This window comes from Phyllostomus discolor, chromosome 2 (assembly GCF_004126475.2).
Source record: "Phyllostomus discolor isolate MPI-MPIP mPhyDis1 chromosome 2, mPhyDis1.pri.v3, whole genome shotgun sequence".
NCBI classification, from domain to species: Eukaryota; Metazoa; Chordata; class Mammalia; order Chiroptera; family Phyllostomidae; genus Phyllostomus; species Phyllostomus discolor.
This window is the reverse complement of record NC_040904.2, coordinates 124,592,618-124,617,014: the sequence shown is the minus strand read 5'-3', so window position 1 is coordinate 124,617,014 and position 24,397 is coordinate 124,592,618. Positions and strand designations below refer to the sequence as shown.

Sequence of the window (24,397 nt, the reverse complement as noted above, 5' to 3'; positions counted from 1 at the left end):
GGACTCCAAACAATGCCTGAAGGCAGATAGCCACTGGAAACCAGCTAAGCCACCTACATTTCTTAAAGGGTGGTGCCTTTGGGTGGGAGAAGAGGTTCCTGAGCAGTCCTGAACTGAGCTGGCAGTGGGTGGCAGGGTGATTTTCTTTGGATGTTTTAGAGGAAATAGCCTTTGAGGCAGAAACTGGCCATTATTGCAAACCATATGTACTTTAAATAAAAGATTCTCTTTCCTTTCCACTGAAGGCTGTCTCCAGAGTTTTTGCCTATTGGCGAGGAGTGGTAGACTCCCACTGGTTGTTCAGTTACAATAGGCCTGGAGGCATGGCATCAGCTTTTGGGGTGCTGGGAGGCATCTTCCCCCATACTACCCTGAACACCACCAACCCTGCCCCCCTCATCTTGTCTCATTTTAGGAAGCTAAGAAGGGTAGGGCCTGGTTAGTACGGGGATGGGAGACCCCCTGGGAATACAGGGTGCTGTAGATTTTGCCCCCCTTTTTCTTTGCCACTGCCCCGGTCAGGCTAAACACACATAAGTATACACAGGTACAGAAGCATACACCCCACAGAACAAGGGTGCCCTTGTGACTTTCCTCCCACATGATTCCTCATGTGGCTCAGAAGCAGTGCAAGCTCCCATGCAAAAATAAAGATCCCCTTGTACTTTGGATAATCCAGTTACCCGAGGAAAAGAAAGCTTTTTCTTCCTCAATGCCTGGGAGAGAAACTCCCAGCACTATGGTATAAAACCTACACTTTGGGAGGCCTTCCTGGTGCCCTGTGAAATGAGTTCCCTATGCTGCTTTGGACCAGGTACCCCAAGGGTAAAGCTCATGCTCCTGCACTGGAGAGGGGGCAATCCATGCTTTGGAGAGAACACTGGTGGGGAAAGTTTCTAGCTCCACAAATGGGCGAGGGTCCCCACTTGCCCCACTGTAAAATGGAAATCACAAGCCAGGCATGATTGAAACAGAGAAGATGGGGTCAAGTGAAAGGCTTGTGGCAGTTCTAGGGTGCCAGAGGGGAGTAGATGCAAACAGCAAGCCACTCAGTGCTGCTCAGCCTGGAGGCCAGGTGTGGGGTTTTTGGTGCACAGGCTATTGACCAATGTTTGTGATGTATGGGCCTGGTTAGTACTTTGATGGCAATTTTTCTGAGAATACTGGGTGCTCTCAGAAAGTTTCTGTTCCATCTCTATTTCCCTAATCCACAAAGAACCAAAATGGAAAGTTTTTAAAGGCAGAAAGGGGTAGAGGAAAAAGGAAGTTTCCAGCAAAAAGTGGATTATTTCAGGCAAGGTCACCTTTAGGGGATGGCAGGGGTCTATTATGATGCAGATTACTTAACTAGTGCTGATTAGATAATTCAGTGTTGACTAGTTAAAGGTTACATTCCTGGGAGAGGCTGAAAGTGCAAGTAAGTTAGTTATTAAGTCTTGGTTTGCTGACATTGGGCTTAGCACAAGTGACTCCATTTTAGGCCTGTTGTTTCTTTTTTAATAAGCTCTAAGCAGTAATGACCAGAATAAGTTAATGTTCATCTCTTCATCAACAACCATACCTATCAAACTTGAGAACCACATGAAGTTATCAAAATTAGCAGATATCTCATTGGACTAGGCTCTTTAACATAATGCTCTTATTTAATCATCACTGACAACCCAGGAAGATTAACATTATCCCTATTTTATAGGTAAGAAAGTAAGCTTCAGAAGGAAATAAATTTCCCAAGGTTCCAAAGCTACTCAGTAACACAATTAGGATTTGAATTAAGGCCTCTCCCAGATCCTTCTGCTTCACTCAGAGGACGTATATATATCACGAATTTATAAAGGTTATGTTTCAGGCATGCCTCCCAACCCCCTGTGCCTAGATTTTTCCAAATTTTAATTTTGCACTATATTTCATAGAGAAGGCCCTCCACTATTGTCTAAACTTCAGGTCCTACAAAACCTAGATCTATCCTCTTTTGAACACAACTTCGTAAGTTAACATAAACATTATCTTGTTTAGCAATTTCAGTCAGAGGGCACTTTAAAAACATGAACGTAAGAGGAATCTTTGTGGGCTTTCTTCTCCGGGAACCTATGTTGCTACTTTAAAGAAATAATAGAGTACAGTTTCACCTTGTGCCATGTGAAGATGGATAGTTCACTATTCATGCTTTCTCACTTTTACTTTGTACCCACATATTCTTCTTCCATGACCCACTGTGGATTTTCTCTTTCCCTTGTGGCAGGCCTGCTAGAGTGAGTTTCCTCCTGCAGCATGCCCCTCCACTCTGGTTTTTATAGATCTCTATTATGTACCTCTATGTATCTCTAACCTGTGTGATGAGGAGTCTGTTCTGCTCCTCCTGCTACCTCTTTCATGGTCTGCTATTTGGACCACAACCTGCAGCACTTTGGTATTGGGCCTCAGCTGCTTTTTGCAGTGTGGGAGTCCAAAACGAGCCACCACAAGATGTGCCACAGTGGTGTGCAGGTTACTTTGAGCTAAAGGCAAGAGAAACTTCTGTTCCCTCCTACTCCCCCACCCCTTAACCACCTAGAAGAATCCGAATGAAAGGCCTTGCACATAAGAGATTACCAGTGATAACTTCTTTTGACCTATCTATAAAACAGGGCAACCTCTATTTACTAAAAGGTCTGCTCTTATTATCATCCTGCAATTACCATTTGAAATCCCCAAACTTTACCTCATCCCTAGTTCAGGATGTTTTATATACCTCAATCCCTCTTTCTGTCTCTGAACCTCTCATGTATTTGGAGTCTCTGATTCTCTCATGTATATGGGGTTCTTGTGTGCATGCATTACATCGGATTTCCTCTTGCCTATCTGCCTCCTGTTGATTTGATTATCTGACTAGCAAAAAAAAAAAAAAAAAACTGAAACAAAACAAAAATTTGGAGGAGGAATAAAATCTTTTTAAAAAATCAGAGGAGGAAAGAAAAGGGGAATTTTCCCCTTCCCCACAGTACCGTAAAAGCAGTGATTATTGATCACTTGGAAATGAATGGCTTGAAAAAGGGAGGAAAAAGAGGGTGTGCCTCGATTTCTGGTAGATAGACCCTAATACCAGAATTTTTCATATTTCATTCCAGCTTCATCTTTAACCCATCAAAATATTCTACACTATTGTTTCTTTTCTACTTCTTGACCTTAGTTATCAAATTCCTGTTCTTTAGAAACAAATTTTCCCAGAGAGTGTGCAGATAAAACTTTGGAAAAACATGGCTTAGCAGAGAAATACCTTGGGAAATGGGAATTTCATATGAACCCAGCAGAACATTTCCTCCCTCTGCCTGTCCACTCAGCTCCCACGGTCATCTTAATACCTTCCATGCAGCTGCAGCTACCTCACAGATAGAAAAGTCCCTGCCTGGTAAACAATATTTTTGTGCAATGGTAGCTGAATTAGTAATATTAGAAAAAACAAGATGAAACTAGGCTATTTATACATAATATTTCCCAGATACATTTTTCATGCAAACATTAGCCATCTTTTAGGAATGGTTTAGATACTATCCTATTGGCAGCAGAAACATGGAAAATTTGATATTAGGATGCCTGGAAATCTTAGGGCTATGTAATTCAAAGATATGATTTAAGATATATATATATACACACACACACACACACACACACACGTGTGTGTGTGTGTGTGTGTGTATCCTAAAGCAGTAGAATATTAAATATATCCCAGAAAAGAACTGTGAAACAAATACACAAAGCCACCACTGACTCATGCTCTTGCCCAGGTATAAACAAATATGTAGGCAATAAATCTACAGGAATTGGCTCTCTAGTACTAGATATGGCAATCTCATCATCTTAGAAAGGAATAACTACTTTACAAACTTGATGTGAGATACTTTAAAACTCTGAATTCTGCTTCCGGTTTCTTCTCTTGCCACCTATCCTTTCAAACCACATATAAAAAATCAATTTACCGATCTTCCAACTTACACCCCTAGCAACAAAACAGAGACTCTCAAGATGCATAGGAAAAGATAAGAGAGTAATTTCAATGATGAAGGAATCCTCACATTTCCATATCTGTGAATGAAAATTGGGACCAGGAAATACAGCAATTTTTGCTGACAGCCTCCAAAATCATGAGTCTACAGAAGAAAAAAGAAGAGTGGAAACAAATTTGCAAAGACTCTTAACTACGTATATAGAATCTTATGAATTGAAAAATTCAAGATCTGATTCCTTCATCCAGAATGTAGTTTAAAGATTAAAAGAATGCTTTGCATAGACATTAAAAAGGACATAAACAGGATTCTAGTCAAGATGACAGCATAGGTAAATGTGGTACTTGAATCCTCATCACATCAAACTACATCAAAATGACAACTAACCTACAGAACAAACATTATTGAGAACCACCTGAAATCTAGCTGAACAGAAGTCCTAACACTAAGGATATAAAGGGCCCGAGCATGAACTTACCCAAACTCACTTGCTCATAGTTTCACTACTGGAACAGCAGCTCAAAAGGCACCAGAGATATATAGGGAGGAACTGAATTGTCTGGCATCAGGACAAGAGCTTTCTCTTGTAGGGGCAGCTTTCTCCCAGACAGAAGTGCTGGCAGAGACCGTTGTTTCTTTTCTGAGCCCTCCCACAGAGCTGGCAAGTCTGAATCTCCATCAACCTGGTCACATGGTTCACCCCACACTGGTGATTCCCTGAGACTCTGCCCTACCCATCTTGTAGGCTCATCCAAGTCGTTTCCAGTGGCTTTTCCAAACAAATGGCCTGTCTTGGCTCATGCTTCAGGTTTTCCTAAAATTTCTCAAACAAGCAACATCTGGCCTCACTGTGCCCCCATATCTCTTGCTAAGCGGCCCTGTAACCACACAGAAATCTTACTTTCTGTAATCTGGCCTTTAAAAAATATTTTATTTATTTATTTTTAGAGAGAGGGAGAGGGAGGAAGAAAGAGAGGGAAACACATATTAATTGGTTGCTTTTCACACACTCCCTCCTAGGGACCTGGCCTGCAACCTAGGCATGTGCTTTGACTAGGAATTGAACTGGTGACCTTTTGGGTCTCAGGCCTGAGTTCAACACACTGAACCATACCAGCCAGGGCTAATCTGGCCTTTTATTTAATTTTTTCCCCTTTAACTAGACTGGTCTCAACCAGCACCCTGACTTTTCACTTCTCTCTCCTGTGCTTAATCATTAAGTCTTCAGGACAATGAGGTTTGGGACAGCGTCCAGTAATCTCAGAAACAAGGTCCTGAGTCTATTGACAATTGAGACAGAATTTTCAATCAAACTAAACATAATATCTTAGTCTCAGTTGTGTTTTAGCTCTGGACCCCAGAAAGTAGGACAAGCCCACAGAGCAAGTCCTTGAGGAATTGGACAGAACAACTCCATGGCTGACATCAGGACTAAATGCAATGATCAAATGCCCCCTGCTCTAGCACCAACCAATCAGTAGAGACCATGAGCCTAGCTCTATTAGTCACCATGATTAATGATTTTTCCTCCTATATATACCACCCCCTGGAAGCCATTGGGAACCTGGTCTTTAAGCATTAACTCTCTGGGTATGGTGCCATCTTCTTAATAAATCCTTACTTGCTTGGCTGCAAAGTCCTGTTCATGTCTTATCGGACTTTGATACATGCCAACTAACCCCCTTTAGTTCAGTAAAAGCCCCAGTCCCACACTAGTGACAGCTGGCCTTGGTTCACAGCTTGGCTTCAACTGGGCACCTCCAAGCCCAGCACAAGCAGTGGCCATAAGAAGATCACTTCATAGCTCATGCTGGGTGGATCCAGGCATAAGTCTATTAGTTCTGCCTGGCAGCAGCTGAACTTGGCCTATAGTACCTCTTAGGAGGCTACAAGCCAGAGAACCTGGTAGACAGCTTCAGACCACATTGAAGCACCACCCTACCCACTCCACAAGTGACACACTCAAGGAATGGTTTCAGTGGGCACCAGAGCCCTGCTGAAGTAAGTCCTGCTTTGTAGGGTGGGCCCCTGCACAGCTGATTCTCCACAGTGGTCACAGTCAGTCCTTGTAGCAGCTAAGCCTAGGGGTAAATTCCTCCCATTGATGTGCCAAAACAATCAAGGCCCAAGTACAACAGGAGGGTGTACACAGTCCACATGAGAGGGAGCTCCTGGAGTGCCCAGCTTGGGTGAATGGGGAGGCTATGCCACAGGACCCTACAAAACACCTCCTATCTCAGGCCACTCTACCAAGACTAGGAGATGTAGAAGCTCTACCTAAACATAGAAACAAACATAAGGAGGCAGCCAACATGAGGAGACAAAAACAAACAAACAAAAAAACAAAAACAAAAAAAACCCCTCCAGATAAAGAACTAAACAGAATGGGGTTGAGCAATTTACCAGACGCAGAGTTCAAACACTGGTTATAAGGATGCTCAATGAACTTAGGGGAAGAGTGGATGAACTTAGTGAGAACTTTGACAGCATAAAAAGGACACAGAAACCATAAGAAAGAACCAGTCATAAATGAAGGATACACTAACTGAAATGAAGAATAATTTACAGGGAATTATACGTCCATCCAAAAAAAGTCCAGCCATTGTTAATATAACAAGAATGGTTTGTACAACATCCGTGTACCCTGGAAGCCAAAGAGAGTGAACTGTAATACACATGCATAAACAATGACGACTACACTGTACTTGTCAGTGTGGGTGGTAGATGCCATCGAGTTAGCATGTGCACTGTGTGGCCATCACATTCAAATGACTGAGCAAGTAGAGAAACAAAACTGCATCAAATTCTGCATTAGGCTTGAACATTCCTCCACAGAAACTATTTGAATGATTCAGAAGGCTGCAGCTATGGGCAACTGGTGATTGGCAGCTTCATCATGACAACATGCTACTCATGCATCATGTCTCATGCAGTTTTTTGGCAAAACATCAAATCACCCTCCCTATAGCCCAGTAGTGACTCAGCCTCCCTATAGCCCAGATTAGGCATCCTGAGACTTCTGGCTTTTCCCAAAATTAAAATTACCTTTGAAAGGGCAGATTCCAGACCATTGATGAGATTCAGGAAAGGCAGCTGATAGCGATTGGGAGAGCTGTGTGAGGTCTCAAGGTGCCTACTTTGAGGGGTACTGAGGCATCCATCACTGTCCTATATACAATGTTTCTCATAACTTGTATCTTCTTCAATAAATGTCTCTATTTTTCATGTGTATAATCACTGGGTGCACACCTGAAACTACTATAATATTGTATATCAACTGTAATTGAAATATAAAAAATGATTTTAGGGGAAAAAAGGATTCGAACCATTTTCAGCATGTTCAGAGGAGAACTACCAGTAGGCTCAAGGAATTCAGAACACACAGATGTAGACTTGATGAAGTTGAGACATTTCTATTTCTCTAAGAAGCAGAAAATATTTTTTGAATGCAGGAGGGGATTGGCCAAAGGGTAGTTATAATCACCTCAAATTACAGCAGTCTTATAGAAGTTTAGCTCAAGTGAAACAAGTTATTGAACTTTTAAAAAAAACAAATGCTTTTTCAATTTAACTTGAAGAGGAAAGTATGGATAGGATGAAATTTGTAAAGCTTAAGAAAGTTACTTTCTTTCTCAAGCACTCAGTCTTAATCTGATGCAGCATATTACACTGCTTGTGAGTGTGGCAGACAGACTCTAAGGGGCCCTGCATGATCCCTGCCTATTGGTTTTCACCTCCTCTGTGACCTCCTCCTCTTGAGTGTGAGCAGAACCTGTGATTTCATTCTCACCACTAGAATATAGCAAAGGTGACAGATGTACGTGATTATGTGTACATAATTTTGTCATATATAACTGTAACATCTGTCTTTTGAGGAGACTCTTTCCCTTGTTGGCTTTGAGGAAACAAGTGGCCATGTTGGCAAAGTGCATGAGCCAAAGAACTGAGGATGGCCTCTGGCCAGCAGCCAAAAAAACCAGGCCCTTAGTATGATGACCCACAAGGAACTGAATGCTATACCAACCACATGAGCTTGCAAGGGATTCTTCCCCAGCCAAGCTTCCAATGAAACTGAAACCTTGAACACCACCTTGATTACAGCCTTACGAGACCCTGAAGCTGCAGACCCAGCAATGCTGTGCCCTGACTCTTGGCCCAGAGAAACTGTGAGGTGTTAAGTGTGTGTTGTTTTAAGCTGCTGAATTTGTGGTATTGTTATTACACAGAAATGGGTTACTAAAGCAGTTGAGTATACTGAATGTATACACATATGTAAGGTTGTGTTTGCATATTAGAGGTTTGGGGGTGATTATATTTACACATACATAGAAATGCAAGGCAGATGCTCAGTGGGAAAGAGTATGCTGCATGAAATTTAAAAAATGTAGTCAAGAAAGCAATAATCTAAAAGAGTTTGGCATTCTCACAACAATCAATTCAAGATGGAACAAAGACTTAGTATCAAGAATATGACTATAAAAGTATTAAGCAAAAGAAAAAAGTATTAAGCAAAATCATGAAGGTATTTTTATTATCTTGTAGATGAGAAGGTCATTCTAAGCATGTCAGGAAAACCAGAAATTATAAAATTAAAGAGGTTAAGTTCATATCATAAAACTTAATAACTTCTGTAAGGAAAACTGTGACTAAGATTAAAGGTTTAAAAAAATGAGCCCTAGCTGGTAGTTCAGTTAGAGCAGTGTCCCCATAGGCCAAAGTTGCAGATTTGATCCCTGGTGAGGGCACATACAAGAACCAACTAATGAATGCATAAATTAGTGGAACAACAAATTGATGTTGCTCTCTAAAATCAATAAATACTTTTAAAATCTTTATTTAAAAAAGGGCCAACAAAGTGGTCAAAAATTTGCAACACAAGACAAAGAAATGTCTTCAATTACATAACTCTTAAAAATCAAGATTCTACTTAATGTAAAGCTATATAGCTACTAAAAACAATATAAATCTATAGTTATTTCCTTATAAGAAGTTTTCTCATTAAATAAAAAAAGGCAAGGTAAAAGTACATAGCCCTAGCTGGTGTGGCTGAGCGGATTGAGTGCTGGCCTATGAACCAAAAGGTCATCAGTTGGATATCTATCTGGTCAGGGCACAGGCCTAGGTTGCAGGCCGGGCCCCTAGCAGGGGACATGCAAGAGGCAACCAGTTGATGTATTTCTCATACATTGGTGCTTCTCTCCCTCTGTCTCCCTCCCTTCCCCTCTAAATAAATAAAATCTTTAAAAAAATAGCTGAGACAAATTCCTCCTTTAAAAAAAAAGACATAGAGTGTGACTTCATTTAGTCATATATCCATACATAAGTATACAGATAGCTGTCTGATGATAGTAAATTTGGTCAAATGTAAATAGTAGTCATTTTGGGGGTGAGGATTTTTCATTTATTTCTTCTTTTTAGTATTTTTAGGCAAATGTGCATGCACTATTCAAAAAAGAAAAATAAAAAATATATTTCCCCCCAAAAGATTTGTAAATATTAGTGTGTTTATAAAGCAAAAATTTCTTTTGGGCAGTTTGTCAGATAGCAAAATATCAGTGAAAATAACTTCAATGTGAAAGCCTTTATAAAAATAACTTTACAGATGGGGTCAACACCAATATGTCACAATCAATTCTGTAGGCTACATTATCTCAGAAGAACGCTCCTGAGATAACTTCCATTGATGATAATTTATGATCCAAAGGGAAGAAAGCAGACTAGAGATGTTTCAAAATACCTTGGGGATAGAGTCAAATACTAAAGGGTACAAAGGGAAAATTCCACTGTCAAATTAATAATCTTGTCATACTAATGATAGTTGTACACAGGATGGTGCTGGCACAGGTGGGAGGCACTAATGTGAAAATATGTGAAACAGCTCTTAAAAATCATTAAGATTCCTTATAATGAGTTTAGAACCATGGTTCTAAAAATCCTATTGTTTAGGCCTAGAAAAGGCAAATCTATAGAGACATAAGTAAATTCATGGCTTCCTAGGGTTGGGATTGGAAACAGGGAGTGACTATGAATGACCATAAAGTTTCTTTTGGGGGTGATGGAAAAACATTTTAAAGTTAGAAGTGGTGATGGTGGCACACTTCTGTAAGTTTACTAAAAATCATTGATTCATACATTAATGAGTAAATTTCATATTATACTTCAATAAAGTGGTTCAAAAAAATACGAATGCTTGGGCTCCACTCTGAGATACTGATTCAAGTGGTCTGAGGCAGGAGTAGTCGCTGGGATGGTTTTTCAAAGTTCCCCAGGTGATTCTAATGTGCCACCAGGGCTGAGAACCATTGCTTTAGGTATATGAAACCACTTTACAGAATTACTTTTACGTTACTATGGCAAGGTTCCTTGAGATAGAGAATGTGCAGAGCTTTGGATCACATTTTGTTTCCACAATACATCTCCAACTGTACAAATGGAATTAGTCATCTTGTTGGGGTGACGATACAAGACATTCAGTTCCACCTTTAGAATTTGAAAGCTAAAAGGATGTTCTGAATATATATTTAAGATAGATATTAAGTAGAAGTTTGTTCTGCTAAATCCAGTAAGTTTGATTTGGAAGTTACTCAAAGTCATAGCACATGAGAAAGAACTAATATTAAACCAGAAGATTGAAGATGAGGGGTGGGGAGGTACAAATAGTGGTTATCATCAAATATTAAAAGGCTACCAAACAAAGGCAGTTGAATTTTTCATATCCTCAAAAGAATCAGGATTGGTGTACGAGGCTGCAGGAAGATGGATATCAGTTGTTTGTAAGGTTAGATCTTCAGTTCTAGGCATTGTGTTAGATCCTTGAAATATAAATGCAGTGACTCTAACACAACCTATTGACTCTCACACTTGAGCATGCATCAGGACCTCATGGAGGGCTTGTTAGAATACAAGTTGTTGGCTCTTCCCCAGAGATTCTGCTTCAGGATGTTTGGGGTGGGGCCCAATAATTTGCATTCCTAGGTGTTGCTGATGCTACTAATCCAGAGACTATGCTTTGAGAACCATTGTATTTACGATCTGATATCAGAGCTCTATGAAAGAGTGTTTAAATCAGATTAGGAGTAACCTGAAAGTTTTGGGGAAGAGTTTTGGGGGTGAGCTGAATTTTGAAGAATGAGGAGCCCATAAGGAAAAAGTAGGTGATTGCATGACAATGCAAACACAGCAAATAATAAACTGAGAGGGACAACAGCATGTAAAGAGGAACAATGACATGAAACATTCAAGTTATTTATTGAATGTTTACTGCACACAGGGTATTGTTCCAGTTGCTGGGTATAGAAATAAAGAAACAAAGTCCTTGCCCTCATAGAACTTATAAAACCAATGTATCACATATTTCAAAGTCCCACAAGGAGTAGAACAAACTGTTGTGAGAGAACAAGAAAACCTTTAAAGAGATTGCTGATATCTCAAGAATGACAGAGCCAGGAGAGCATTCCAGAACACCCTAGCCTATGTAAGAAAACAAAAATCTATGTGTTTGAAGCACAGCGACTGAGGGTGTGAGTGTAAGCAGATGAGCCTAGAAAGGTAAACAGGGGGCAGATACCACAGGGGAATGTATGAGCAGACTGGCTCTTGCACTAACATATCACAATGAGAACAAAGGAGGGAGAAAAGATGAGAGATGAAACCAAAAGGATTTTGTGATCAGAAAGAATATTTGATGGCTCACAGAATTTTGGCTTGGGCAACTAGCTATTCTTTTGGATAGGAAATAAAGACAGAGACACTGATTTGGGGGTGTGAAGGAAGTACTTTTGGCTTTTGACATGAGTTTGGAGTGATCAAAACTAATATAAATGGCAATATTTCCCAGACAGCTGATTATCATCTGTAAAGTGGTAACAGAAAGCGGACTAGGGCATCCAAGGAGAGTATATAGAAAAGAGTCTCTAATGACACCATTTTAAGGAAGTAAATATAAAAGGAGACTGATGAAAGAACAGCTGGAGAAAAAGAAAAATTAGAACGCTGGCCAGGAAGCCAGTGGAAGAGTTTTTAAATGGAAGAGAATAGTGTGAAATGCTGCAAAGAGGTCAAGACCTGATATGCCTACTGGGTTTAGCAATATGTAGTTAGTTGATGACTTTAGCGAGAGTAATTTCAGTGGAATATTGAAGGTAGAATCAAGATTACAATAGACTAAGGAGTGACTTGAAAGTAGAGAAACAAATGTTGGAGAGGTTATGGAGAAAAGGGAACCCTAGTGCACTGTTGGTGGGATTGAAGACTGGTACAGACACTGTGGAAAACAGTATAAAATTTCCTCAGAAAACTAAAAATGGAACTGCCTTTTGACCCGGCAATTCCACTGCTAGGATTATATCCTTAGAACCCTGAAACACCAATCCAAAAGAACTTATGCACCCCAATGTTCATAGCAGCACAATTTACAATAGCTACATGCTGGAAGCAACCTAAGTGCCCATCAGTAAATGAATAGATAAAAAAATGGAATACTGCAGAGCAGAAAGAAAGAAGGAGCTCCTACACTTTGCGACAGCATAGATGGAACCGGAGAGCATTATGCTAAGTGAAAAAAGCCAGGCGGTGAAAGACAAACACCACATGATCTCACCTTTAACAGGAACCTAATCAACAAAATGAATAAGCAAGCAAAGGATAGCCAGACAATGAAATTGACAACACACTGACAGTGACCAGAAGAGAGAGGGGAGGGGGATGCTGGGGGGAAAAGGGTGAAGGGTTTACAGGAACAATTATAAAGAACATACGGACAATAACAAGGGAAGGGGTGAAAACTGTAGAGGGAGGTAGGAAGGGGTGGGAGGGGAAAGGCAGAAAACTGTACTTGAACAATAAAAAAAAACAAACAAACTAAGTAGAGAACAAATGGGGCTTGGCTACCAAGGTAATCAGAGAGCGGAAGACAGAATACAGGTTCAAGGGAGAATATTAATATAAAAGATTCTAGCTGTTTATACGCTAAATGAAGGAGAAAGGAGACACTGAAGATAAAGAAGAGACTGACAGTTAAGACAGTGGTCTCCAACCTTTTTGACACCAGGGAACAATTTCGTGGAAGACAATTTTTCCATAGACCTGGGGTTGGGGAAGTGGGGGAGATGGTTTCAGAATGATTGAAGCACATTAAATTCAAGCTCAGCTCCTGATGAGTTTGAGCTTGAATAGTCTGTAGCCTGGGGGATGTGGACCCTGCTTTAAGGACTTAAGATGGGATGGTATTCACTAACTTGCTCATTTGTGCACACATTCAGTGTTGGCCAGAGGACAGACACCTCTTCTGAGACGGATGAGGAAGCTGACGGTAGAGGTGACTAGGGAAGCTTAGAGCTCTCTGGTCAGCTTCACTTTCCTCAGTGTTAGGGAGGCCTCTGCTGAGGGAAGAGATAGTAGGATGGGTATTTAACAAGAGATAAAAGTCTGAAATAGACTTTAAGAATGAAAGAGGTTGTTGAACCACTGGGCTGCTGAACTGTTTTGAGAGCTTGTCTACTTGAGTTAATTTGTGGTGCTATGAATCAATGGTGTGGGGTCAGTAGTATTCAGCAGCCCGTGACAGCAAAGGTGGCACATGGCTACAATGATCCAGGGATAAGGTTCTACAGGGATGGGGAAACAACAGACCATGAGTCTACCAAATGGAAAAGAAAGGGAGTAAAGCCAAAGTGAACTGACATATTTGGGAGAAAAAAATAATTAAGGAAACGGAGTTGTTTTTTTTTTTTACCCAATTTTATCTGAAGCTATGTTTATTGATTTTAGAGAGGAAGAGATCAGTAAATGAATGGATCAAAAAACTATGGTACATTTACACAATGGAATTCTATACAGCAGAAAGAAAGAAGGAGCTCATACCCTTTGCGGCAGCATGGATGGAGCTGGAAAGCATTATGCTAAGTGAAACAAGCCAGGCAGTGAAAGACAAATACCACATGATATCACCTTTAACAGGAATCTAAACAACAAAATAAAACAAAACAAAAAACTAGCAAAATATAACCAAAGACACTGAAATAGGGGATAGTCTGACAGTGGCCAGAGGGGAGAGAAGAGGGAATTTCAGGGGGGAATGGGTAGGGATTACAGGAACAAATTTGGAGGACACATGGACAAAAACTAAGGGTGGGGGGTAATGGGGGGAAGGGGGGAGGGTTGGGTGGAGGGGCTGAAACGGGAGTAGGGGGCAGAAAACTGTACTTGAACAATGATTGAAATTAAAAAAAAAAAAAAAAAAAGATGGAGAGGAAGAGAAACATCATTCGGAGGCCGCTGCCTCCTGTACATGCCCCGAACCCACAATCTAAATATGTCCCCTGACCAGGGATGGAACCTACAAGACTTTCAGTGTACAAGATGACACTTCAACCAAGCCACCTGGCCAGGGTAGAAGTGGAGGTTTCTTGAGGTCAGAGCAATTTTACTGAGAGGAAGGGTAATGAAAGCCCTGGCCAGGTGGCTCTGCTGATTGGAGCATCATCCCATACACCAAAATGTTGCTGGTTCAACCCCAGTCAAAGCACATACCTAGGCTGCGGGTTTGACCCCTGGTAGGGACATGTACAGGAGGCAAGTGACCAAGGTTTCTTTGTCACATCAATGTCTCTCTCTCCCTTAAAATCTCTTTTTAAAATCAATAAACATATCCTCAGGTGGAAATTACAAAAAAATGTACGAAGGGGATCTTAAAATTTAACATTTCATAAATAAGATTTTGATGCAGTCCAAGCTGTGGCCTTGAAATTTGTTGGCTAAGGTATGAAAATGATCTTATTTTTAAAAAGATTTTATTTATTTTTAGGCAGAGGGGAAGGGAGGGAGAAAGAGAAACATCAATGTGTGGTTGCCTCAGACTTCCAGTCAAGATGGAGGCATAGGTAGATACACTGTGCCTCCTCACCCAACCAAAAGGACAATTTAAAAACAAAAAAACAACCAGAACTGACAGAAAATTGAACTGAATGGAAGTCCGATAACCAAGGAGTTAAAGATGACACATTCATCCAGACCAGTAGGAAGGGCAGACTTGGGCAGCCAGGCAAAGAGGACTCGCGGCAAGGCAGAGGTTGGAGGACCGGGTCAAGGCGGTGGCTGGCAGACCCAGTGACGTGGCGGGTGGTGGAGCCGGCTGTCCCACATTCACGTGCAGATAAACCGGAACACCTGGGGAGTGAGACAGCCCTCACAACCTGGGGTCTCAGCACAGGGAAGTAAAGCCTCAAACCTCTGATTGAAAACACCTGTGGTGGTTGAGGCGACAGCAGGAGAAACTCCCAGCCACACAAGATAGTTCACTGGAGAGACCCACAGTGTCCTAGAACATACACAAGCCCACCCACCCGGGGAATCAGCCCAAGAAGGGCCCAATTTGCTTGTGGGAAGTGGGGAGAAGTGGCTGAAATCCGGCAGAGAGCAGAGCAGTGCCATTGTTCCCTCTTGGACCCCTCCCCCACAAACAGCGTCATGGTGCAGAGACTTGGGTTTGCCCGCCCTAGTGAACACCTAAGGCTCTGCCCCTTAATATGCAGAAGGTGCACCTAGAAAAAAAAAAAAAAATGGCCCAAATGAAAGAACAGATCAAAGCTCCAGGAAAAATTCAACTAAGTGACGAAGAGATAGCCAACCTATCAGATGCAGAGTTCAAAACACTGGTAATCAGGATGCTCACAGAAATGGTTGAAAATAGTTGCAAATTAGATTTTAAAAAATGAAGGCTACACTAAATGAAATAAAGGAAAATATACAGGGAACCAATAGTGATGGGAAGGAAACTGGGACTCTAATCAATGGTGTGGACCAGAAGGGAGAAAGAAACATTCAACCTGAAAAGAATGAAGAAACAAGAATTTAAAAAAAAATGAGGACACGCTTAGGAACCTCCAGGACATCTTTAAACATTCCAACATCCAAATTATAGGGGTACCAGAAGAAGAAGAGGTAGAGCAACAAATTGAAAACTTATTTGAACATATAATGGAGAACTTCCCCAATCTGGCAAAAGAAATAGACTTCCAGGAAGTCTAGAAAGCTCAGGGAGTCCTAAAAAGTTGGATCCAAGGAGGAACACAGCAAGGCACAACATAATTACATTACCCAAGATTAAAATGAAAGAGAGAATCCTAGAAGCAGCAAGAGAAAAGAAGAGTTACCTATTAAGGAGTTCCCATCAGACTGTCAGCTGATTTCTCAAAAGACCTTTACAGACAAAAAGGGTCTGGAAAGAAGTATTCCAAGTCATGAAAGGCAACGACCTACATCCCATATTGCTCTATCCAGCAAAGCTTTCATTTAGAATAGAAGGGGAGATAAAGTGCTTCTCAGATAAGGTCAAGTTAAAGTTCATTATCACCAAGCCCTTGTTATATGAAATGTTAAAGGGACTTACTTATCTAAGAAAAAGATAAAAAATATGAACAGTAAAATGACAGCAAACTCAGTTACTAACCACCACACCTAAAACAAAAACAAAAGCAAACTAAACAAACAACTAGAACAGGAAGAGAACCACAAAAATGAAGATCACATGGAGAGTTATGAACAGGGGAGAGGGAGGGGGAAGAAAAGGGGAAAATGTAGAGAATAAGTAGCATAGAAGTAGAAAATAGACAGGGGGAGGTTAATAGTATAGGAAATGTAGAAGCCAAAGAATTTATATAGACATGAACTAAAGGGGGGAATGTGGGTGGGAGGGGATGTGCAGGGAGGAGGGGAATAAAGGGAAAATGGGACAACTGTAATAGCATAATCAATAAAATATATTTAAAAAATGAAAACAAAAGTGTGGTCACCTCTTGCGCACCCCACTACTGGGGACCTGGTCAGCAACCCAGACAACCATTTGGTTTGCAGTCCGACGCTCAATCCACTGAGCCACACCAGTCAGCGCTGAAAATGGCCCAGAATGATAGAAGGCATAGGGGTAGACATGCCCATGAACCATCAAATCCTCCATGAATGTAATGAGATGACAGTGATGAAGCTACATGGTACTGCTGAATAGCAGAGGCCTCAGTGTTGCAATGGAAATCAGGAATACAAGGGCAACAGCTTCTGTAATCCATCCATTCACACTTTGTAGTGGTAAAGGGAGAAAATAACCACCCTCCACTTGAAATAATCCTAAGGGAAGTGTGGCTGAGAGCCAGGTTCCAGTTAATGAAAAGGAGGGAAACTTTATTCATAAGGGAATAAGGAGTGAGGCTTTTAAAATGCAAAGAATTGGCAGAAAGGGCAGCAATGGGGAAATGAATTGATAGCAAGTTTTGGAATGGAGCAAGAGGACTTCACTGGACAGGCTTCCTGATGGCAGCAACGAATTACAGGGAGGAGAAGCAAAGTGAATTTAACCATCCTCAGTGATCCAATGAGAAATCTGGAGTGATTTTGTTACAAAGTAAACGGAAGCACTGAGCAATGATCAAGGTTAGACATGCTTAATTGTTCTGGGTTCAAAAAAGGAATATTAGTGATAATCTGATCTGGGTCTCAACAAAGCTTAGCTCCAACTAGAGAAAATGGCAGGGTTAGGTCAGGAAGGCAACTAAAGTTGCCAGTGTCCAGGTGGCCTACCTGTTTAAGCAGGGTACATCCTAGTATGGAGAGGAAATGAGCCTATGCTTTGGGCCAGGGAAAAGATTATGAAGGCCAGGTCAGTTCAGGAGGAGGGAGTTTCATAGTTAGGTATGTGAAAATATGTCTGATACTCTCACCTTACCTCCAGAGCTTAGCCCTGAATAGAAGGGAACAATGCCAGTCTAGGGGAATACATGAAAGTGCTTCATGAATTGCAAACTCAGAACCAAGTGAAGGTTAAGACTATGGTCAGCTCTAATGTGAATGTCAACGACCAATATTTGAATTTTCTAAAAAGAGACTAAATATTCAATATAAGCTGTATATCCCTCTTCAGGAGTACTGAATAGATTTTTCTATCATTAAATGGAAATTTGGACTACATGTCCAAAACCCATCTGTATCTTACTCTTTAAATTCTGTAATTTTTTAGTAAGAAACATCCTTAAAACTCATCATCTATGTTTTACCCTCTTTCAAGGAGAGAGTCTGTAACTTAAATGTCTTTGTATCCACATAAACCCACACATGGTAGAAAACAAGACTCAAAGCTAAGTAACTAACATAAGGTCACAGGACCATAAAACCCACATTACTTGATTCTTAAGTCCAGTGTTCTTTACCTTGAAGTCCTCCTCTGGGCCTTTGATTTTTTTTTTTTAAACTACAAAAATTCTGACTTTATTCCTATGTCCCTTACAACTTATCAGGGTTCTTTAATATATGCTTCATCAGCCAGCATCAACAATCCATTCTTAAAAGCTTCTTGTGGTGCCTTTTCTTTCCAGTAACAAGATATATGACCTAGTTCCAAACACAAGGTTAAAGAAAATCCTTGCCTCATAATTTCATGAAACTTTACTATGAGAATATTAAATTATAAAAACCAAAGTTTATTCACATAATATTTGACTGTATTCTTTGTATTGTTCTTTACTTGTATCATATATGACTTCCCAATTAATGGCTAACCTTTGCATAAAGAGATTCTGGATTTTCAGTTTATTGGTATCAACTACAGTGCCAAGGCCACAGAAATACTTGATCTAAACTAGGAGGATCCCAAACAATTTTTAAAAACAAAAGAATGTTTTTTTGTAAAAACACCTTATACAATTTCAGGTGTCTTTATTTGTTGGCAAGAAAATTCTTTTCCAAATTAAGAGAGAACCAGACATTTTCCTCTTCTGCCCACCAATTCTCCCCAACACATACATCCAGTCACACACTTCATGTCTGAGGCAAATTTCATTGCTAGCAAACCTTAACATTTCCAACAGTGGCTGGATGGCCTGGTAACCTAAGCAATGAGAAAAAAGTGCAATTTACAGTACTTCTCTCAAGTAAGTTTTAAGCGTTAGGAAGCCAAAGGAAAGTACAGTTGACCTTTGAAACATGCTGGGGTTGGAGGTGCATATCCCCATGCAGTTGAAAATCCACACATAACTTCTGACTCCCCCAGAGTTAACTATTATTAATGGCTTGAAGTTGACTGGAAACTTTACTGATAACAAACAGTTGAGTAACACATACTGTGTGTGTTATATGTATTAGAGACTGTATTCTTAAAGTAAGCTAGAAAGAACTGTTAAGAGAATGTAAGGAAAATACTTTTACAGTACTTACTGAAACAAACAAACAAACAAAAACAAAACAAAAAACCTGTGCATAAGTGGACCCCATACAATTCAAACCCATGGTGTTCAATGGTCACCTGTATTTACTACTTTTCCAAATTACTGGTTTGCTGCAAAGAAATAAATTGTTCCGGAGTCATCAGTGGGGAAATGTTTCTTGGTCATCCCTGGATTCTTACTGAACGTAGAGGTCAAATCTGCAGGTATCACTTCTCCAACTTCACACTTCTGAGCAATGTAGTGGGTTAATGACACTACTGACCAAATTATTTGAGACCAGTTCTTTAGAGAGAGCAAATGCAGTATTAGAAACTGCTTTGGCACAGGTGAAAAGTGGCTCTCATACACTTGCTAGTTTTTCTCCGAATCATTAATAACTCATTACAAAATCTGCCTTCACTCATTACCAGAGATGCCACCAATGTAAATGAGGAGTGGGGGGAAACCTGAGCACACACAGAAATGTTCTTTATTATTTAGATGTAATGCAAATAACCATATCTACTATTCTTTCGGAAAACAAAAAAAGCAAAACATGCGGGGGGGGCGGGGGAGAAGAAATCAGGTTATACTTTTCATAAGGCACGACCAAAAAACCCTGGTAAATTAGAATCCATATTATATTTAAGTGTCTCATTAGCAGGGGAATAAATATGTAAGAGAATAATCAATAGAGGGTCTTGAAGTTTACAAAAGAAATTCCTGTTTAGACCTCTTGGAGTACTGCAAAAGTAATAAGCAGGGTGTATCTTTAAAAATACATTCTAACCTTTCCCAGTGCATGTCATCTGTTGCATAGTGGTGGCTGGGTATGATTCAAGGCAAGAGAGGACTGCAATTCCAAAATATATTAACATCCTTCCCTTCTCATGTTGTCAAGACCAACTGGCACATCCATATCCAAAAAATAATAATACATTTTAATTTTTAAAAAAAGGGGGGAACAGCAAATCAATTGCCTGCTTTTTAAAATTTGTATTTAAGGACCTACTGCAAAAGCAACTTACTACACACCTGTTCATACAGAAACCTTTATTGAACCTGGTTATATGTGGGACTTGAACAGCTTAATTGTTCCACAATTTACACTTTCAAATCCCACTCCAATACCACTTTTTCCTTTAAAAAGTGGATAATCTCACCCTTTAAAAGTGGGGCTTTCTCAATTTTTCCTTTCATCCTCCTATTTTAAGTACTGGCTGATGTCCACACAAATGGCTATAGAATCAAAATATTGACAAGCAAGGAGTTTCTTTTACATGCACCAAATTGCACCCAGAATCTAAAATTAAGAAAAACAATTAATTTCTTAGACACTTGCTAAAGACAAAAGGAGAGAAGAACAAAAGTGAAGCACAGGAAAAATTGTTCTAATATTACAAATGTAATATTAAAGTATATTGTGAGGAATCAGATTTAATGTTTGCCTTTTCAACTATTCAAAGTATGATATATAATAATTTGTAATTTTATTGAGGCACAAGTTTGAACCATGCAGTGCAAAGCTGGTTTGCAGTAACTTTATTTACAACTCAACATGGCTTTGTTGCAGTACCTACCAAAGTGAAATACACATTTGTGAGAGGAAAAGGCTCCTTCCTCCAACAAGACTACCAATGCTTTAGTTGGACTTGTAAACTTGGGGTTTGCATAGCTCTAATGACCCACCCTTTGAGACTATCAAGGCCCTACCATTTTTCCATTTTTCATTCTATAATCTTTGCCAAAATAGTTTAAAATGAAGGTAGTAAGAAATACCTTTGAAAGAATTAACATATTAAGTTAAAATACCAATGGTGAAGAATTACAACTTTGAGGAGATAGAAAGGGTAAAGAAGCACTTTAAATCATTTCAATATAAAATGTTAAAATACTGAAGAATGGTGTAAGGTGTAAATAGCAATTCCCTCTAACTGAAAACAATGTTTTGTGTTAGAGCATCAGCATTTCTTTAAATAGACAAGTCTTAGTCTATTAATTCCAAAACTGGTTGGTCTATGTTAACTTTTCTTTCTCTCTCTCTCTTAAAAACATTAATTTCATTTGTTCTTCTCAGCCTTGGTCTAAATTTATGGCCAGGAGTCAGGCTAAATCCTCCCAGACTTTCAAGTAAATACAGAAAATCCCACAGTATCTATTGAATGATATTATGTTAAGTTTCAAAATGCCAGAAGAAAAACTGGAAGCTATTTTCATGGCTGGAGACTGCCCTTATTTTTCTCTCAGGTCTTTAGCAGGCAAATGCCATGTTAAGAACATAAAGCATTCCTTAAACAGCTACCTATATCCATCTACCATGTTCCAAGAAGCAAAGCACCTTAGATATCTTTCTTAGCATCCTCATGCCTCTCCACTGATAGCTGAATAGTTGGGTGACCCAGAAGGAAAAATAAGATATTTTAAAATGTATTCCAGACAGCCATCTCTTAAAATTGCATTCTATTTTTAGCCCACAAGTATTTGAAGATTTTTATAGAGAAGACCAGAAGGCAAAAAATTCTGTGCTTTTGTAACATCAACCAAATGAAATTCTTGAACAATATCTTTATATAGTTTGGCAAAATGAAAACTTACAAAATTGGTTAACTAGTCAGCTTGCAATATCCATTGAAATCTTAAATCACACACACACTTGAGGAGATGAGATTCTCAAGACACATGCACAGCAACACTTACAAACTTCTTAACAGGTCAAAACACTCAAAATGTTATTAAGGGAAGAGTGACTGAAAAATTGGTAATCTGAACCAGAGAGAAAGCATTTACGAAAACTGAATTTTATAGAAAAGGTTTTTTTTTTTTTTTTTGTAAGATGCCTTTTGAGTTAAACCTCATACCCACTCAAACTGTGACTGGACAGTACGTTTCACTTCTAGTTACTAGAAGACATTTCTTGCAAATAAATTGGGGCAAAGTAGGAAGGAGACTAGAAGCTATTCTTTAGGTCCACCCTGCCCCCTTTAAAAGTAAAACTGATGAATTTAAGTCAAATGACAGATTTTAAACCAAATTAAAGGGACACAGAATAGTAAAGACAAAATACTACTTTTAGTTACTTTTTCTTTGAAAAAAAATTAGTCCCCTTCTATTAAGAATTTCCACACAGCTCACCTAACACCTTAACAAGAACAGAGAACACAACAGGAGGAAGAGGACACAGAACCAGTTTCACACATTCACATACAGAAACAAAACAAAACAGCCATCATAGATATAGTAAGACCAAGTTTCCCAACAGACAGGGACAAGACCCAATGCACAAAGGAAATATAATTATTTATTTAAACAAAAACAAGATGAAGATCTGGTTAGGCCAGGATGGAGAAGGAAGTGCTAACTCCTTGTATTACAAGGAGGAATGGGATTTCTTTATTAAAAAGCAAAAAAGAGTAAGCAAGCCCCCAAATGGATTTCTGATGCTGAAACTCTGTCATATGCTGCTGGTAACAGTAAATATATATATTTATATATTCATATATGTATATTAAAAAAGGAAAAATAATCTATTTATAACAGTCAGTAGTCAGAGACATTTAGAAAAAAGTAAAAACAGGTCCTTTTTTCTTTTTTAAAAAATGGATTTACTAAAACAACTTCATCACCCAGAGGTCCTACAATCCCACATCCTGTGATGAAGCATGGTGTCATTCAATAGCATCTGCTGTGTGCCACGGTCAGAAATGGCCAGTGTTGGAAACAGCAGACATTGGCGTCAGGGCTGCCAGGCAAAAAGCTGTTATTTGCTGGTCTTGCTCATGGCCATGCCTCAAACCTGGTGGTAACTAGTATACTTGTGAATGAAGCTTTTCCCAAAAAGCATGCATCACTGTGGCTCAGTAAAACATTAACTTGTCCTTTCTTTTGCAGAGGGCTGGATCCATGTACCTGCTCTTCTCTAAGCCAAAAAAAGGCTCCTTTGTCTTGAAATAAGAAAAGCTCTCTTCCCAGAATAAAATCTAGTCAGATTTCTGAACTATAAGACATCCTCCTCCTTAGGAAGATAAGGTAACCTGCCTATCTTTTGGGGGTTTCTTCTTGGTACATACAAGGACAAGTCTAGGCTGCACTATTATCCCACAACTTCTAACAAGAGTTAACTTCAGCCCTGTTCTTTTCCTAGTTGTATTTTCAGGGCATTAAATACCACGTAATAGTGGAGAAAAAGTGGTGCTCTGACTCCTCTGTAACTATCCTAACTAAGGAGATCCAAGTAATCAGCACCTCCAGAGGGTGCTGCCTCTAGGTGGTAAACTTCTAATTAATATTAACTGGCCATTAAGACACATCTCTACATGTCCTGGGGGCACACCAATGTATTAATCCCAACCAGCCACCGTGGAGCTCAAATGCCTGGCCTTAATGTAACAAACCATACTCAAAAAAGATGAACTGAAATATTGGCTGCTGTACCAAAGAAGACACCCTCTGCACAGATGTGTTGATACAGAATGGAGATCACACAGTCCATGCAAAGAGGAAGTCAGCTACGAGGACTTTCTTTGAAGGCCATTTGTCTTTGGAAGCAACATTGTGAGTGGATCTAAACCACTCAATTTTATGACTAAGGTCTTAATGTGGTCCATTTTCTCCATGTCCCAAACTAACTCAGCATCTGCTAACTGGTCTCCTTAAGATCCTCCATTGGTAGTTTGTAGCTCATTATGAAGGAAGAAGCTGGTGCTTGACCTGGGCTATCTGGCCCCTGCTTCTTTGCACAGTTTATACAGATGTAATCTTCATTTTCAGCCATTTCTGGAGATACACCCACACAAACTTGATGAAACCACTCATCACAGCCACCATCACATTGTACCCAGTCTACCTGTAAGAGACAAGATTAGGAAAAGTTTAGGTTACATAATCATTAAGCCTAAAATAAAAGCAAACCAAAAAGCTTTCTTGATAAATGATAGCAAAAATCAGGATGTCCAGAGATAGACAATGACTTCTTATGGGGTTCTTTTTCAAAGAAAGAAGTTGAGAAGCTAATACCCCAAAGCTATATTTTACCATGGTATATCCACAAAATTTGGCCCCTTAGGTACTCCATTACCTCATAAATACCTGGGACTCCTTGTGAGGCAGAAACATGTTTGAGAAAAACTTGACAAAAAAGGAACTTCTAATAGAGCAGCCAAGTAGTTTTAGCTAATATTAACAATTTCTAGGCAATGCAATTATCAATCAAGAAAGGAAGAGCACAAC

At 39.7% G+C, this 24,397-nt stretch overlaps 1 protein-coding gene and 1 long non-coding RNA gene across 2 annotated transcripts in view; one reads left to right on the top strand and one right to left on the bottom strand.

Moving 5' to 3' along the window:
* Positions 1–5,734: 5,734 nt before the first annotated feature.
* LOC118498966 lies at positions 5,735–23,333 on the top strand. The gene is made up of 3 exons (XR_004901462.1): positions 5,735–5,758; positions 14,515–14,521; positions 23,248–23,333. It is a non-coding gene; the product is annotated as an uncharacterized LOC118498966 (long non-coding RNA).
* Positions 22,450–24,397, bottom strand: part of KDM5A (lysine demethylase 5A) — a 111,866-nt gene continuing 109,918 nt past the window's right edge. Inside the window, exon 28 of the mRNA XM_028531963.2 lies at positions 22,450–24,014. Within this exon, the coding sequence (XP_028387764.1) occupies positions 23,808–24,014 (207 nt within the window). The 3' untranslated portion in view covers positions 22,450–23,807. The remainder of the gene's footprint in view (positions 24,015–24,397) is intronic.